Source organism: Genypterus blacodes, unplaced genomic scaffold, assembly GCF_046128005.1.
Source record: "Genypterus blacodes isolate CSIRO-AG114 ecotype Tasmania unplaced genomic scaffold, CSIRO-AGI_Gbla_v1 ptg000073l_1, whole genome shotgun sequence".
Lineage (NCBI taxonomy): Eukaryota > Metazoa > Chordata > Actinopteri > Ophidiiformes > Ophidiidae > Genypterus > Genypterus blacodes.
The window spans coordinates 2,494,107-2,510,339 of record NW_027466883.1 but is presented as its reverse complement, the minus strand read 5'-3'; the positions used below and the strand labels follow the sequence as shown (position 1 = coordinate 2,510,339).

Below are 16,233 nucleotides of genomic sequence, written 5' to 3'. Positions count from 1 at the left end.
TGTATACATGACAGATACTGTATATACAGTAAGATGACGTATCTCCCGGGATCACGTGACTCTTTACAGTAAGTCCAACATGGCAGACGGAGTGGATCTTACGCGGTAACTAACGCAACATTTCAACACGGACGTATTAAACACTAACTCTGCACAGGACAGCGACAATGAGGGAGAGACAGAAGAAAAAGAAGGGGAGGACGTGGGCGGAAGCGGCCAGAACGGTATTCAGATTGTTTATACCTTGCTGTTTGTTGTGGTTGTTTTCCCTTGAACGCTCCCGCTTGTACAACTGTGTTTATGAGTTCATGACCTGCTGCTGCTGAAGACGGAATGTTGCGTTTACGGCGCAGGCCTGTGTGTGTGTGTTTTGACGGGGGGAGACATTTGTTCCCCCAGCTGTCACTGTCACCGCGGTACTTAAAGTCCATCAATAAACACACGTGTGGCGTTCACTTGTATACGTCCCTGCCACGTTTGTGAATGTGTCGCGTCTATACATTTACAACTGACACCGCCTGTGGAAGCGAGTCAAGTCACAGTGATGTAATCGGTTCAGAGTTGCGTGCTAGTCCCTGTAGCGCACTAGCTCCTGCTAATGCTTCTCCATTCCTCAACAAGTTTGTTAAATAAGATTAGTGAATAAAACTTTAGGAAACCTGATGCGCCATTGTTAAGTTAATATCCCACTAAACGTAAAGCTGACGGCCATGACATGCGAACGGTGTCGTGAAATATGTTACTTAACGCGAGAATATAAGCAGTGTTGTTAGCACAGAAGCTAGCAGCCTAGCGTAGCATGCTAGCGATTATTTACATTTTCAAATTCTCCTAAATGTTATGTAACCATAAATCCCATGGTGGTTTTAGTGCATATACAGTGAAATATTAGGTCACGTAAATTATATGTGTTTGCGTTTTATTTGGTTTGAGCACGATACATTTATATATAAACGTTATTTTGAAAATTGTATATCCACAAGTCAACAATTTCTATGAAACGTTCCTGAATGAATATGTAGCTACGCCTTTTCTCCGTAGCTAAATGCATACGTGAAAAGCATGTTTAGACGTCATAGTTGTGAGCTTAATAAGGTATTTTGCCTTTCTTTTTGGTCAGTCTTTGATTACTTACAAATTTAAGTTGTGACTACGTTCTAAAAGAAGCATTCTGCCTTCTGCCCTAAGCTTTAGCAAAACAAGGTTCCCTCGTAAAACTTAAGTGAAGTCTTGTACAATCATAAAAATGGCCCCCTCTCTGAACATATGTTTTAATCCCACAAATCTGGATGAGTCAGTCTGGGTGTAAATGCACCTGTTGGTATGATATAAATGCCTCCACCTTTTCATTTCGATTAGTTGTTGGGAAATACAGCGTTTGGCAATTTTGCAGCTTTAACAGAAAGTCAACAAAATTCATGTAAGCAGATCCCAATTGGACTCCACCTCGTAATTGTTTAGACTCTTCCTTGACCCCAAGCCTTTCTGCAGAACTTCATCTAATCTATCCATTACCCTTTGACAGATCCTTTTGACAAACAGGCAAACACTGTTTAAAACATCAACTTGACTGTAGAATAGATGTTTTTATCATCTTTGTTATAATCTCCCTTGTCACTCACATGTGACTAATTTACAACCAAACAACCAAATACAGATACAGAGATACAGATCTCAAATGCAATGTTTACCTTTTATTTCACGTCAATTCCATGATATATGCCACTGCTTGCCCTGTGACCTGAACTTTCCACCGATTTGACCATTAACACAATTCATAATCAGTGATCGGTACGTCCAATGAGTAGTCAGACCAGAATGTACTGTTATCATACCATTACTTATTGTTTTAGGTTTTGGAGAAATACCCAAACACGCCAATGAGCCATAAAGAGATCCTGCAGGTGATCCAAAGAGAAAGGCTGAAGGAAATAAGGTAAATATTCTTTGGGTGACATTGTGCATGAATACCCTCCAGACATGAATCAAATCTCCATGAGAGAGCCTCTCATTGTCTTCATAAGAGAGTCTTCTCTTTGTTCTTGAGTGCTCATATCACTCCCCCCCCTCCCCATGTACATTGTCGTGACTATTTCACTCAGTCTCTAATTGTTTCATTTCTTCTTGTTTCATTGTCACTGTTCTCATCCAGAAGGTAAGAAAAAGCTAGACCCCCCCCCTACTGTAATAACCTCACTGCAATGCCATTATGTTTGGTTTTACCTTTGCACGTTATTAACAATAACATGTACTTGTAATTGGCTTAAATTCCCTCTAGGATTTAGACTGCTGTGAGCATCTAATTCCATATGTTGCACAAACGTAACACTTTCCAGTATAATAAATACTTTGACATTATAACAATGGAAAAGGTTCGGAGCTTTTGTCAATGTGTATTTATGTAGGAGTTTAGTGTAGCTGCATGACATTTGCCATAAAATTGAGCTATGGTATACATTTAATAGGCTAAACTATTTGGACAATTTTATTACTTAACTGGTGTAATTTACCAAACAAATAACAGATGTTTCATTCTTCTCAGCCTCATCGTCGCTTTGCTAAGCTACAAGGAAATTGACAAAATTAAACTAGGTTGTTATTGTGCCTGCCTAATTAAGCTTGTTGTGCAAAGGTTGAGTAAAGCTTAGAATCAACTAGTAGTAAAATGCAATAGGCATTTTTTACTTCAGATGGGTCTAATCTGAGAATTTCAGGGCGCAACTAAAAAAATTATTAGATCAACCATAAAATGTTATGCAACTGATGCCCTTTAAAATCCTCTAAAAAGTCCTCCTGATGATACAGACTTGAATTTGAACTGAAGTCACACGCTTCCTCCTAATGCATGACAGCAATTTTGTCCCCCAGATATCAAACCAGCCTTTACCCTTCTTATCATTCTCCCAGCTGTCGGATTTATTGGGCAACAGATGTGTAATTTACGTGTTTCTCTCATGATCCAGTGGAACTTCTCCTCTGGCATGTCTGAATGCAATGCTGCACACAAACTCTCGCGGTGAGGAGGGGATCTTCTACAAAGTTCCTGGCAGAATGGGAGTGTACACACTGAAGGTTAGTATTGGACAAAGAGCAGCTTTCACTTCTCTGCCCAAGGCACAAACGGCATATAATGCAAATGAATGTATTGGCAATTTGTACCATTCACCAGTGTGTCTGCAGTGTAGACAGAATTATGAAAAACTTCAAGCAGGCTGGCATCATGACAAGCCATCAAAAGACGAAAATGTTCAGACATTACAAATTATGGAGGCTTTGCTTGTAATTATGACATATGCGCTTTGAGTAAGTATTTAGCTCTGGCTCTCCTTCTGTATCCCTCTGTGTCATCCTGCAGAAGGACATCTCCGACGTGGCGAAGGAGCTGTCCGATGACGAATCAGACGAAAGCAGCGACGACCTCTCCGATTCCCGGAGCACAGAAAACAACAGTGCCGCCATCGGTCAAGAGGGCAGGAGGGGAAGGTGGATGCGAAGAGGTACTGTCCGCCACCTATAGGATCATTAATGACATTATACATTGCCACATAACTTCGACAGGCCACACTCACAAAAAAGAAAATGTAACTATGTTTAGCGGCTTATTATAAACAATTTGCCTTAATCTTAAAACAGTATCAAACTCTGTATTAAATAAGGAGACTGCATTGTTTCCTCACCTCCCTTACTGTGATCACTGTTTATACCATGCCAGACCCACGTTTGTTCTTCCCACTGACAATGCTTGCATTCTTATCCATCCCACACTAGTATCCACTGTCTCCTTGGAAATACATTCGTCTGCGTTTATTATCTCTTTTTTATCAAACATTGAAACGCTTGCAAATGCATAAAATGTGCCGTTAAGGAGGCAACTGAGTCTTCAGCTGCAGGTCATAACGCAACATGTGAGTGCAGGAACAGAAACAAGCCAAGGATCATGTAGATGTAGCTCTGTTTGGGCCGCATGCCCACATGTGACTACAGCAGGTTCACGCCTCGGCTCAGGGGTTGTTAAGTGATTCAGGAAGCACAAAAGCTTAGCTGAACCAGACGCGTATGAGGCACGTTGAAGGAGAGTGGCACCATTAATGACCACATCTCATCACAAAACAATTCCAGGAAGGCACTGAACGTCAATAATGATGATAACTAAAGGTGGGTTTTTCTCTTTTTTTGACAAATATTCTGCGTCCACTGCATCTTGTGTTAATTGTCAGCGCTTGACGGTTACATCATGACAGTTTTTTGCTTTCCTCCTCCTTTTCTCTTGTCCGTCACTGTTATCTTGAATGTCGCCCTTGATTGTTCCTGATTGCAGTGCGACTTCAGAGAATGAGCTTCTTGTCAAGTACCAATTATTTTGTTTTTCTCCGGCTGCCGCGCTGACTGGCTCTCATTATTTCTCTCTGCCACTTGAACATTTTAAGTGACTGTTAAAACAGGAAACTGTATTTTCTCTGTGTGACCCGTGACCACTTCCTTATTGTGTACAAGTTAGAAACTTGCAAGCAAATTGGCAGTATTATTTTTATGTTGGGTGTTAATAACGGCAAAGAATCCGGAAGTCAAAAGCAAATAATATATAAGAAAAAGACACAAATGTTCCTTTAACTGTTTGTGCTTTGGCAGAAAAGAGGAAACAGACAGTCAAGAGGTTCAGGCCTTTTTAATAATGGGATATTTTAGCGAGGTAAGGCGATGTGCGTCTTTGTGCACGGCAGCGGGTTTCAGTTTCACCACAACAATAGAATAATGTGACAAGGTCTGTGTGCCTCCCTCAGGGTATGTATTTTAAAACGTCTGTTTTGTGCTCTTGTGTGTCTTAGTTCCCTCCAAGCTGCAGTCACAGCCTTCGTCGCCGCAGCCACGCTGCTCGTCACCCTCAGTCCCCAGCAGTAAGCTCATCTCTCCCTCCCAGAAGCACAGCAAAAAAGCTCTGAAACAGGTACCCACATGTTTTCTATTACTTCTAATAATTGTGTACTGTAAAGATAGAGCTTATACATCGTTTACATAATTCTATGATGTTACGCGAGTTGTAATCCCTGCCACCTGACTCCACCATATTCACCTTCATGTTTACGCGCAAATACACGCAAATGCAGGCGTTTGTGTCCATGTCATTTTTCAGGCTTTTCCCCTGTCTGTTAAACATCTTGTGCTGATTATTTAAAAAAAACGAGGCATCGGGGGAAAATGCCTACAGCTGCTTTTATTAATGTTCTCTTAATTCACCCATGCAACACTTTCCTCCTGGCTTCCTCGTGCTTTTTGTGTTCCATTTGATTAGATTTCCCTTCATTGTACAGATTGTAATGCACTCCATCTGCACTGGTGTGGAATTTTGCAGCTCTCTAAGACTAATTTGAATTCGTCTATTTGCTGCAGGCCTCACTAGGAGACAGTTCCTTCACTCCTCTTCAGATATATTCAGTTACTTTCCGACATATTTACTGACAGAATCTTGATGCACTTTTTCTTTAATTGCTTTAAGCTGTTTCGCAAGGTGATCAGAAACGGTTTTCAACATGTCGATTATTTATGCCTGTGTTGTGCAACCCCGTGCTTCATTGCAGCACTGTGCTTTAGCTGTTCTTTAACCAGGCAAGTGGCCCTGGGGGGGGGGGGGGGTTAGTTGCAAGGAGACAGAGTTCCACACACTGACACACTTACACTCTCTTTCTCATGCTTTCGGCAATTTGTTTCCTCCTTATTTTGCCTGTTTTTCAGGCGTTGAAGCAGCAGCAACAGAGAAACCAGCGCAGACAAGGAGGAATGCCAACCACTTCGAGTCCCAGGCTGCTTCTGAAGACAATCAAAGACATGGCTGACAACATTACTACAAACCCTGGTAAGAGACAGCCATTACACGGAAGAAGACAAGCTGATGTTACTTGATTGATTTTACAGCAATGCATCCAGCCAACCGAATAGTTTTGGTATTTCTGTCATGTTCATTGCTTGATCTCACACGTTTAGAATGAAGTTCTGTTTTCCTGCAGTTTGTCGGTTTTCACACTGTTTTAAGATGAGCCAGCCTTTTTGTTTTCACATTAGACAGCAACACAGTTAGTATCATCCTAATATGACTCCAAATATGATTGGCAGCGTCGGTATGGGAACTGAAACGGTCAGAACGCTGTCCTGCGAGTCCTCAGAACTCTTCCTCCAGCTCCTCTTCATCTGTCAAAACAGACATGTGCCACCCCATTGGAACGAGGAAGGTACCCCAGAGGTCAGGGTGCCTTAATGCAAGTAAGTCCGATGTCTGCTTTAATGTTCGAACTATTATGACAGCAAATGACTCAACATGTCAGTTTCCCGACAGGTATATTTCTCCGAACCCGCCTTAGACCGTTCTCCTTGTATGATTCTTGCAGGGCAACTGAAACGCACCAAGTGTAAAATAGATGTGGAGACGCCAGACTCAATTTTGGTGAACACCAACCTGCGGGCAATCATCAACAAACACACCTTCTCCGTCTTGCCCCTGGACTGCCAACAGAGGCTGCTCAAACTTCTGCCTGAAGTTGACCGGCAGGTGGCGCTACACTTATGCATACTTCTTTCTTGTTTCTTTTTATTTCAAGTGTATCCGTTGGTCACATGTTTTGGAATTCACCGTCTTCACTCATAGACCCTAAATGTCAATGCGGCTCCTCGATGTTGGTGATTGTGATATTAATCGATAACGTGGTCCCTCCTCTCCACAGGCCTGCATGGATGGTCTCATGAAGGTCACAAGTTCTGCCTTAAACAATGAGTTCTTCACATCAGCAGCGCAGTCTTGGAAGGAGAGACTATCTGAGGGTCAGTTCAAATGCAACCAGAACCTAACCACAGCAATAAATACACATCACAAGGCAAATTATCCTTACCCAGGTTCACTGAAACTAATTAGAAAACGAATAATGTGATTTCGTTTTTTTTTTTTTTTTTTCTTTTTTTAAACGCTGCTCTAATTTGTTTTTTTTTCCAGGGGAATTCACTCCTGAGCTGCAGTTAAGAATGCGTCAAGAAATTGAGAAAGAGAAGAAGGTGGAGCTCTGGAAGGAGGCCTTCTTTGAAAGCTACTATGGTGAAAAGTAGGTTTTTCCATTATGATTAACAATTAGCAGATGATTGACCGGTCCAATCCAGCTTTAAGTCTTTTAACTTCATTGCAGAGCAAAATTGCAACACCAATGACATTTGGGAAAATGATTTAGTTGTGTTGATTTTCATGTTTTACTACCAACCAATGAGATTGCAAACAGAACCGTAACATTTTTCTTTCCCATTAGTGGAATGAGAAGAATTATAAGTATTCTTGCGAAGAGTTGAGATGTTTGTCAAAGGGCTGATTAACATCTTGCTCATTTATTGTCTCAGTGAGTGAGATGATGTTTTCATATATTTTTCATACCAGCGCTTATGCAAAGTTGAAGAATACAATTCTCAACATTGTTTGAGGCATTTTCACACTCTTGCAGCCCATTTTTGTGTAATTTGTGAATGCTTTGAAAGCTGTTTTACTCAGTGTTATGTTCTGCTCACCTGTTCAGAACCAGAACCATTAATCTGTTTTACCCCCCCACCTTCTTTACCTGTGTTTAGCTCTGGGCTTAGCTATGAGGAGTCTAAAGAGCTGACACAGGCTGATCTGAAACAGGAGTCTGCCAGGCCCAAGTCCACCCCTCAGCACACAGGACCTGCTGCTCGAGTACCGGCGGATCCCAAGGGCACCAGTGACGGCAGCAAGACGACCGGTGCTCGAGACACGAAGACATCTCAGGAACCGCCATCGTCACAGCCTGCTCCAAAAGATCACAACACAACCACAGAGCCCATGAGGACGCGGCGCTCGCAGTATGCAGAGGATCGGAGGTTGAACGCAGCGTTGCAGTCCGGGTCGAAGCCTGCAGTGACTGCCGTGCAGGCTGAACGGGCCGCAGCGGTTACTCTGCCTGAAAATGAACATAAAGAGGAAGCGCAGGGGGAGAAAACTGAAGTCCCCCACTCACCAGACAAGAAGAGCCCGCCGCCAAAGGCCGATGCACAGTCGGAAGAAGATCAGTCGGTGTCTGCGGTGAAACCTGCCGAAGAGAGTGAGGAGGTCATCCACAAGCCAGGTGACTCCACAGAGCAAACCAAAAGGAAGTCTCCCAGTCAGCTGGAGGGTGAATTGACACCAGAGAAAAGGCCTCGTCTGTCCTCTGTTTCCTCAGTATCTTCAGTCTCCTCTGTCTCTCCGCCTGTGTCGTCCATACCAAGCCCTGCCACGCCAACCTCAGCAGCAAATCAGAGAGTTCCACCACTCAAGGTAGGAACAGAAGTGCGAATATGACTCTGTACTATGTGTTTCTCCTGGCAGATGTTTGTCTAAAATGTTTATTTCTTTTCATTTTATAGATCCCAGTGTCACGAATTCTTTCCGTTCCACTGTCGCCTAGCCAAGTGTCACCCAGGACGCCCCTCCCTGCCCCGCTTAGCAGCCCCGGCCGCACGGGCGCTCGCACTTTGGCCGACATCAAAGCCAAAGCTCAGCTCGCCCGGGCGCAGCGAGCAGCAGCGGCCGCAGCTGCAGTGTCATCCGCATCCAAAGGGGCAGTGCCAGGGCCAGGGCCAGGAGGAGGAGGAGGAGGCATCGGTGAGCAGACACACCCGTCCCCCAGCCCCAGCCCAACATCCCCACCGCCGTTTAGCAGGATACCAGCCACCAACACCAGCAGCCTGACAAGTACGCCTCCCTCTCACCCATTGGACTGCTTTGGTCCAATAAATCCAAATCAGTCTCAGTCCTTTTACGTGAGCAAAGCTGATGTCAAACAGAAATGTAATTTTCCAGGTAGTGTCAGTACAGGACACCACAGCATTCATAAGAGTTCAGACCCATCTGCTCAAACCTCTTTTTTATCTGGACACAGTATGAAGGGACATGAAAACCCATCATCTGCTGGATCATCAACCAGAAGCAGCTCCTGCATCCCAGCAAACAACCCACTGGTTACTCAACTACTGCAGGGTAAAGAGGTTCCCATGGAGCAGATCCTTCCAAAGCCGCTGGCCAAGATGGAAGTAAAGATGGCAAACCTACCCCCTGGTAGTAAGGGGAAGACATTGCACTCAGCCTCTGGTGGTGTTGACGAGCACAGGACTGATAAGCGAATCTCAAACCCGCTCAAAATTGTAGGGCGAGGTGCAGTTCAGTCGGAATACACAAGACTCCACAGGGAACTTCCTGATAAAGAGACGCAGGAGCAGATCCTACAGGCTCTCATGCAGAGGAAGGTCCACCAGAGCCAGCCTTATGGAGGTATGGGGTCTCAGCCCCCCCAGTACACAGCCCATCAACTGCTGTATGCAGAAGAACGTCAGGACCAACCCAGGTTTTCCATAGGCTTTCTGGGCCGTAAGGCAAAGTCTAAGCCTGCCATGACCGGGCATTATCTGCTCAATGTTTCCACATATGGCCGAGGAGCAGAGAGCAAGAAACTGCACCAGTCTGCCATCCCAAACAAGAGTGTGTACAGCTTAAAAACGGAAGAAGAGGAGGGGACTGTCGCGGAGGAGCAATCCGGGAAGGTTCTCTCTCCCACAGCTAAGGTGAAAGCGGAGCAGCAGGGATTCTCCATAACACATCCCGACGAAGCGGAGAGCTTCCAGCACTGCTTCAAAGTGAAGACAGAGCCCGGTTCAGAGGACGGCGCCGCTGGTGCCAGTGACCGCAGCGCCACTGCCAAAGACACCAGCCCCTTTCCTCAGTCACACCGACGCCACCTCCAACTCTGCAATAGCAATCAAGGAAATTCCGAGCCATACGTCACGTCGCCACATGCAGTGATAGATCCCAGCCACCAGCAGCCGTCCGCTTTTCAGACCCAGAGGACGCTGGGTAATCAGGAAGCCTTGGTAGGGTCGCGCTATGGGGGCACCATCAACATGTCAGTACCTCACAACACCGCAGCCACCGGGTCGTCCACGTCCTCATCGGAGGCCGACAGTCACGCTGTCCGGGGCAGCGTCATGTCTTTCTCAGTGACTGTCACCACCATACCCGCCGGTCACTCATTAGACCATGGCAACCAGGGCGAGCCTTCACCGGAACAGTCGTTCATGGAGAGCGCCAACATTGAGGATGTCCAATCGAAATGCTACTGCCGTCTGAAAGCGATGATCATGTGCAAGGGATGCGGAGCCTTTTGCCACGACGACTGCATCGGCCCCTCAAAACTGTGCGTCTCTTGTTTAGTGGTACGATGATAAGGAAGTAATAACAAGCGTGAGATGCGCTGGTTTGATTTGTATTGTATCAAGGCACAAAGCAGGTGCAGGTTATTCAGTGTCCGTACAAAACGGCGTGGTGAAAGTGCATCAAGCAGCCAGTCAAAGCAGCTGGCGTGCAGTCGCTGTTGGAAGGGTAAGGATATACACTGGACCATCCATTGTTTCACCATCCAAGGAAAGTTGTTTGTGTTGTGCAATTTTGGTAGAAATGTCAATCAGTTTTCATCAAATCAGTCGTCTTTCAGATACGGGACAAAATCTGGCAATGTTTTGCACTTGCATAGAGTTAGTGTGATATATTTTTTTGGCAATATACACTCGTTGTTTTAAAAGAAACGGAGGGAAAATGAATGTTGCTATTTTTGTAGAACACAATGTGTGTGTTGTGTTTTAGACTGACACTTTTTCTTACTCTGCCTAAGGAGTTACTCTATGTTCAAAGGCAAAAAAAGGGCGCTAATGATAATCACTTCTAGATGACCTCCTATTTGACATTTATGCACCCATGGCAGGGAAGTGCAACTTAAAGTAACTATTTTATATAAAATTGTATGTTTAGTACTGAACACACTTTTCTTTTGAAAAAATAAAAATAAATCTATACTTTTTAAAAAGAGAGTATACAAAAGAATTTTCTGAATGATACTTTATAAAAAGCAAAAGTACAAATAATTGCACATCACCTTGTTTTTACTAACTGACATGGTGGATCACTTCACTTCAAACTATACAGTTGAAAAGTCATTTGTAGATTGAAATGCTCACACCTCCACTCCGGCGAGGGAAAAGTGACGGGTTTTCCATTTCAAGCCAAGGTCATGCACTAAGTCAGTCACTTCCTACTGTGTGAACCTACATTTCCTCCTCAGAGCCTATACGCCGCTTTGTAGATAGTCTCCCTCTCCTCCCTGTCTGTAAAGTAAATATTAGCAGCGAGAGTTAAAACACTCCAGGCAAGGGGAGGGGAGAAAATTAAGATTATTGTTCTAGTTTTTTTCCACTGTATATATTTGCTGGTTTATTTACCTAAATGTAGAAATGATTTTGTCCATGCAGCCCACCTTGCTTGAGGATATTCAGCTGTTTATTACAAAATGATTTTTACTGTGGAAAGAAAATGTTAAAGGACTTAAATTAATGCCAAAAGCTGTCTCATGTAATGATTCAGCATTGGCACGCTTAAATTATATAAAATGATTCAGAGGTACAATGTGACACCGATAAACAGAAATGTGACACTTCAATATGGCCTTTTTCCAGATGAGATGAAAGATCTATCCTTCATCTAGTATTGTAAGCACACAATAATACTTTATAATGTTCATTTTTAGGTATATACAGGTGCAACTCAATGAATGAGAACATTGTGGAAAAGATCATTTATTTCAGTAATTCAATAGAAAAAGTGAAACTCTCATATATTATAGATTCATTGCACACAAAGTGAAATATTTCAAGCCTTTATTTGTTTTAATTTTGATGATTATGGCTTACAGCTCATGTCACCCTAAGTTCAGTATCTCTCTTTAATATTGTGAAAAAGTTCAATATTGTAGCCTCACAGTGTCTCACTCTAATCAGCTCATTAACTCAAATCACCTGCTGAGGTTTCCTGAGCCTTTGAAGTGTCTCTCAGTCTGGTTCAGTAGGAGACACAATCATGGGGAAGACGAACATATTCTCATTTATTGAGCTGCACCTTGTGTTGTTCTTTAACTTTAAGTAGACCAGACAGGGTTTCATCTTGTGTTACTGTATGCTTACCTCGACTCAAACAAAGGCTATTGTGAAGTGTTACCTTAGCTGTTTATGGGGTGTATATGCCTATTTGCAGGTGAAGACATATCGATAATATTTTGGGACCTCCAGGAGGTGCAAAGTTGTTTCCAAGGTAATATGCCAAAGTCACCTTAAGAAAATAAATAATCAAATCGCGTTTTTAATGTTTGACTAGCGAAAGTAATATATTTTAATTAATATATTTTAATATAAAGATCTATTTGCTGATTGTTTTGAGATCAACAGGGTATTTACTATACTATATCAGCTGTCCACTTGTCCTATAGTTTTGTTCAGACTGGACAGGCTACAACAGAGAATAAGTTGATTTTTTTCAATTCAAATTGCCCTTCTGACTACATGGCCCAGTTTTCTAGCAGATCTATTGGTCTATTTTTCCATAGACATGTTGTCTAATGTGCATTCTCTTTGCTCTCTACATCGTCCGTATATTTTAGAAACAATTAGATGTTGTTTTTTAAAAACCAAATTTAGGTGAGTGGATTAATCCACATCAATTTTAAATGTATTTGTATTGAGGTTCTTGTTGAAAAGTGGTTTCAAATTATGTTGAGCTATAGAATCTTCAGGGATTCTTACATATAAGTAGTAATTTCCCTAAACCTGGTACTGTAGTCAAGCAATACATACCAGGATTGCATTCTGTTATTACAAGTTTAATTTGAGAAGTTCATCTGGTATGTGGTTTTATGTAGAAATCTGAGCTCAGTAGGTTTATTGCACTGTAGAATAAATCAACGAAGTCATCCAATCACATCCCAAAGGCAGCTGAAATCTTTGTAGTCCAGATGTATCCAGGCAGCAGCACTCCGTCTTATCTGTCCTCTCTGAGCAGAGATCACCTGTTGTACTTATTTAGAAAAGCGTGTCATTGAATTGTTGTGTGTGTGTGTGGGGGCTAGCGTCAATGGCAATCAACCATTTTAAAACGTCACCTTTGTCACTAGATGAATTTGTTCACGTCCGTGTCATTTTGTCTCCAGTTAAACTCCGGATGAATGTAATATAGTAATTAGCACTTGTAAACAAAGTGTATTTTATCAGAAGTTATAGACTATTATGAATAAATAACAAAACGAAGCGTGGTGTGTTTGTTTGTTTGGTTTGTGCCGGTGCAGATCCCTGAGGGGAGTGTTTGTTTTTTTACCCCACGTTACTGTTCTTTTTTTTCTCCAATATTTTTTCAAAGAACGTAAATGAGGCATTACGTCATAACGGCAGAAATAGCGGGCTCGTGCGCCTTTAATCGGCGCTCGTGTGCACATGCGTAAAGTATAGTGGTCGCGCATGGCATCTCCCTCGCTCTCTCTCTCTCCCTCCCTCTCCCTCCCTCTCTCCCTCCCTCCCTTCCTGCCTGAGCTCTGCCGTCCTCTGCCGCTGGGTCGCTGATGATGCTGAGCGAAGCGGGGCGCTCGTACGTTTTTATGTGCGGCTACAACCGCAGTTCCCAGCGCCGAGGCGAGTGAGACGGACGGGGGGTGGGGGGAGAGGAGCGGGGGACGCGGTGATGGATCAGCCGAAACGCTCGTGTTTGCTCGGACGCCAGTAACGTCGGCGGACAGCGCGAGGATTCATCAAAAGGTGAGAGTGCGGCTGTGCATCACCGAGGAGGAAGAGGAGGAGGAGGAAGAGGTGTGTGTGTGTGTGTGGGGGGGGGGGGGGGGGGGGGCGGTTATCCTCCTTATTCAGCCTGGTCCACTTCTCTTCATCTGATGTTGCCGATGATGATGCTGTAACGCAACCTGCGCGGATTTTCTCCGGTAAAGGCCAGCTGTCCATCTGCCTCTTCCTCTCCTGTCAGCCCGTGAGAGAAAGAGAGAGAGAGAGGGAGCAGGAAAGATGCACGGTTGCCATTGTGTCTTATCCCACATTTATGACCATCACGACACACCATTCACATTGCGGAAATAAGGTAAATAGGCAGTTAGATCGCCAACATGGCTGCGTTTTGGGGTTTCTTTTCTTCTTCTTTTTTACCTTGTGGATCCCTAAGAAGTGAGTTGCAAGTGTTTGGAGGATTGCTGGATGTTAAGAATCGAGGTTTGTGGACGCGGAGAAGTGAATGTTATCAGTGGAGAGCAGATACTGCAGTATTACCGAGTCCTTATGTGGACTCACGTCAAAGGATGTTGTCATTACCTCGAAGATGAAGGTGCGGTTACAGTAGAAATGCAGCTTTAACTCGGGCCTGTCATGATTAATACACACTCACTGCATTAACGAGAAGGGATTCGACCCGCAATTGATTACAACTAGCATTGTTTTTCTTATGGTTTACCCAGAATCAGACAGATTTACGCCTCTTTGTCAGGGATGGACAATCTCGATGTGTGTGTGTGCAGCTATGGATTAATTTCCTATATGTTTTCCTGATAATCTATCTCTTGATTGCATAGAATCAGCGAATTGCGTCGTTGTCATGGGATTTATTACCTCTGCTTTTGTGAACTCTGAACTCAGCCTACCAAAGGCTCGAGTTGCCTACTCATGAATATCTGCAGTTATGTCATAGCTGAGTATTTACAATGAACCAGTGTGGTTTTTGCTGACATGTGTCTGTTGGTGTTGTAGGATCTCCCGCCACACAACAGAGCTTTCCTATGTGTTAACCAGTACAGCAGTGCTTCTCCTCTAACTTATCACCCTCATAGGTGAATGCACCTTGCACCACGCACATACAAAAGGCAAGGAATGAACCTTTAATCCTGATGTTTTATATAATATTGCCATTACTAAGCTATGGAATACAACATTTTACTGGATGGGACCGTTTACTATTTTTGCCTCATGCCTGTACCTAACAAAAAGAACCATACTAAACAAGAGATGCAAACATCATTCAGAAAAGTAGAAACCCTGAAAATAGTGGAACCATGACTTCATGGCTCACACTCAGCTGCTCAGCCCCCCTTGGTCATTGAACGCACCCTGAGCGTGCACGTGATTGAGACATGTTTGGGGCATTCAGGTCCCTTGGCTGAGGCTGTGCCTGGTACCTTATCACTCATTGGCCATCCATAATGTGCTCTGTGTCCTTCATTATGAAGTTGTTCCTGTGCAGCTCAGGCGGCGTCATTAGCCCACAGGATGCAGCCATCGCTGAGTGGGATGTCATGGAGAATTATCATTTACACAGAGCACCAGCACTGGAGTGTTCTCCCTATAGCCTGCACACACCATCCTCTACGGGAGGAGAGAGGGGAACAAAAGCACAAATTGAGAGTTAATGAAGTCCTTGAAGGGGGGGGGGGGGTGTTAATCACTCATTTAAAAGTCAACTGCATTTTGTCAGAGATGAATAGATTATCTCTCTGTGCAAATGTGACATCAAGTTCAGCTCTCATCTCCTGTATGTCTTTTCTTCACAGGGTCGACGTCTACTGCTTCACTTTGCTTGACATTCAGCAAGAGACAGGTAAATACTTTTTAAAGCTTCATAAAACCAGACGTACTGCTGAAGTTGTGTCTCGTATACATAAAATGTGACTCGCCACAAGAATGATGTCGTAAAAAGGTGAAGTACATGCTTTTGTTTGTCTCTTAGATACACATTCAATCAAAGCAAATACTGGCACCAGAGTGACAAATACCCAAGACTATAAACACTATAAGATCTTCAAGACCCATATTGTGGCTGAATTGGGCGTGAAGCGTGACTTTGTGAGCTGTGAAGAAGGCCGTGCCTCCATACAGCATCTGATAAAATATTGAAACTTTGTGTGCAGTGTTTGTTACAGTCTCGATTAGACATGCAGCCACATTCTGGGGCTATCTGAGCAGATAGTGCTGAGTACAGAACGCCAACGCACCGAATAAAAGTCTGATTAAATAGATTCAACACTGTCAGGATTACATTTTCTTAGTTTCCACTCAGTTAATCCTAATTTCTCTTACATTTATAGTGGCTTTTTAAAAAGGATCTATACCGTCGTCGTGCCACGAGATGAGACAATCCTCCGATATCACTTTTCAATCGTCAAAGCAGCGGAAAATGTTCATCTCAACCCATAATTGGTTTCATCTCTTGTTAAAATGCCTACTAAAGCTGCATCACCTACATATTCAACCGAGCGAGTAGTTGATATGATGATGATTACAGATAATTGTCGTTGTTTTTACTGTCAACCGAGGCATCGTCTTCTGGAATTGATGTCTACGCTCGCATGT

The 16,233-nt window shown here is 43.5% G+C and overlaps 1 protein-coding gene across 2 annotated transcripts; it reads left to right on the top strand.

The window, feature by feature from the left end:
• The first annotated feature begins 74 nt into the window (after positions 1–74).
• Positions 75–12,916, top strand: asxl2 (ASXL transcriptional regulator 2). 2 transcript variants are annotated; one of them, XM_076157350.1, is made up of 12 exons: positions 75–224; positions 1,854–1,936; positions 2,964–3,072; positions 3,356–3,497; positions 4,827–4,945; positions 5,731–5,851; positions 6,109–6,255; positions 6,381–6,541; positions 6,714–6,810; positions 6,980–7,085; positions 7,597–8,302; positions 8,392–12,916. In XM_076157350.1, the coding sequence occupies exons 1-12, from the start codon at positions 168–170 to the stop codon at positions 10,240–10,242; spliced, it is 3,699 nt and encodes a 1,232-aa protein (XP_076013465.1). In that variant the 5' UTR covers positions 75–167; the 3' UTR covers positions 10,243–12,916. The 2 variants fall into 2 exon arrangements, with proteins under 2 accessions (XP_076013465.1, XP_076013466.1); XM_076157351.1 differs by lacking the exons at positions 75–224; positions 1,854–1,936; positions 2,964–3,072; positions 3,356–3,497 and adding an exon at positions 3,536–4,155.
• The last annotated feature ends 3,317 nt before the right edge of the window (positions 12,917–16,233 follow it).

Excerpts from the sequence above, each read along its gene's own strand:
- asxl2 (XM_076157350.1), top strand. The coding sequence starts at position 168 with ATGAGGGAGAGACAGAAGAAAAAGAAGGGGAGGACGTGGGCGGAAGCG. Across the intron at positions 4,946-5,730 it reads GCAAAAAAGCTCTGAAACAG|GCGTTGAAGCAGCAGCAACA; the intron begins GTACCCACATGT and ends CCTGTTTTTCAG. Across the intron at positions 8,303-8,391 it reads AGAGAGTTCCACCACTCAAG|ATCCCAGTGTCACGAATTCT; the intron begins GTAGGAACAGAA and ends TTCATTTTATAG.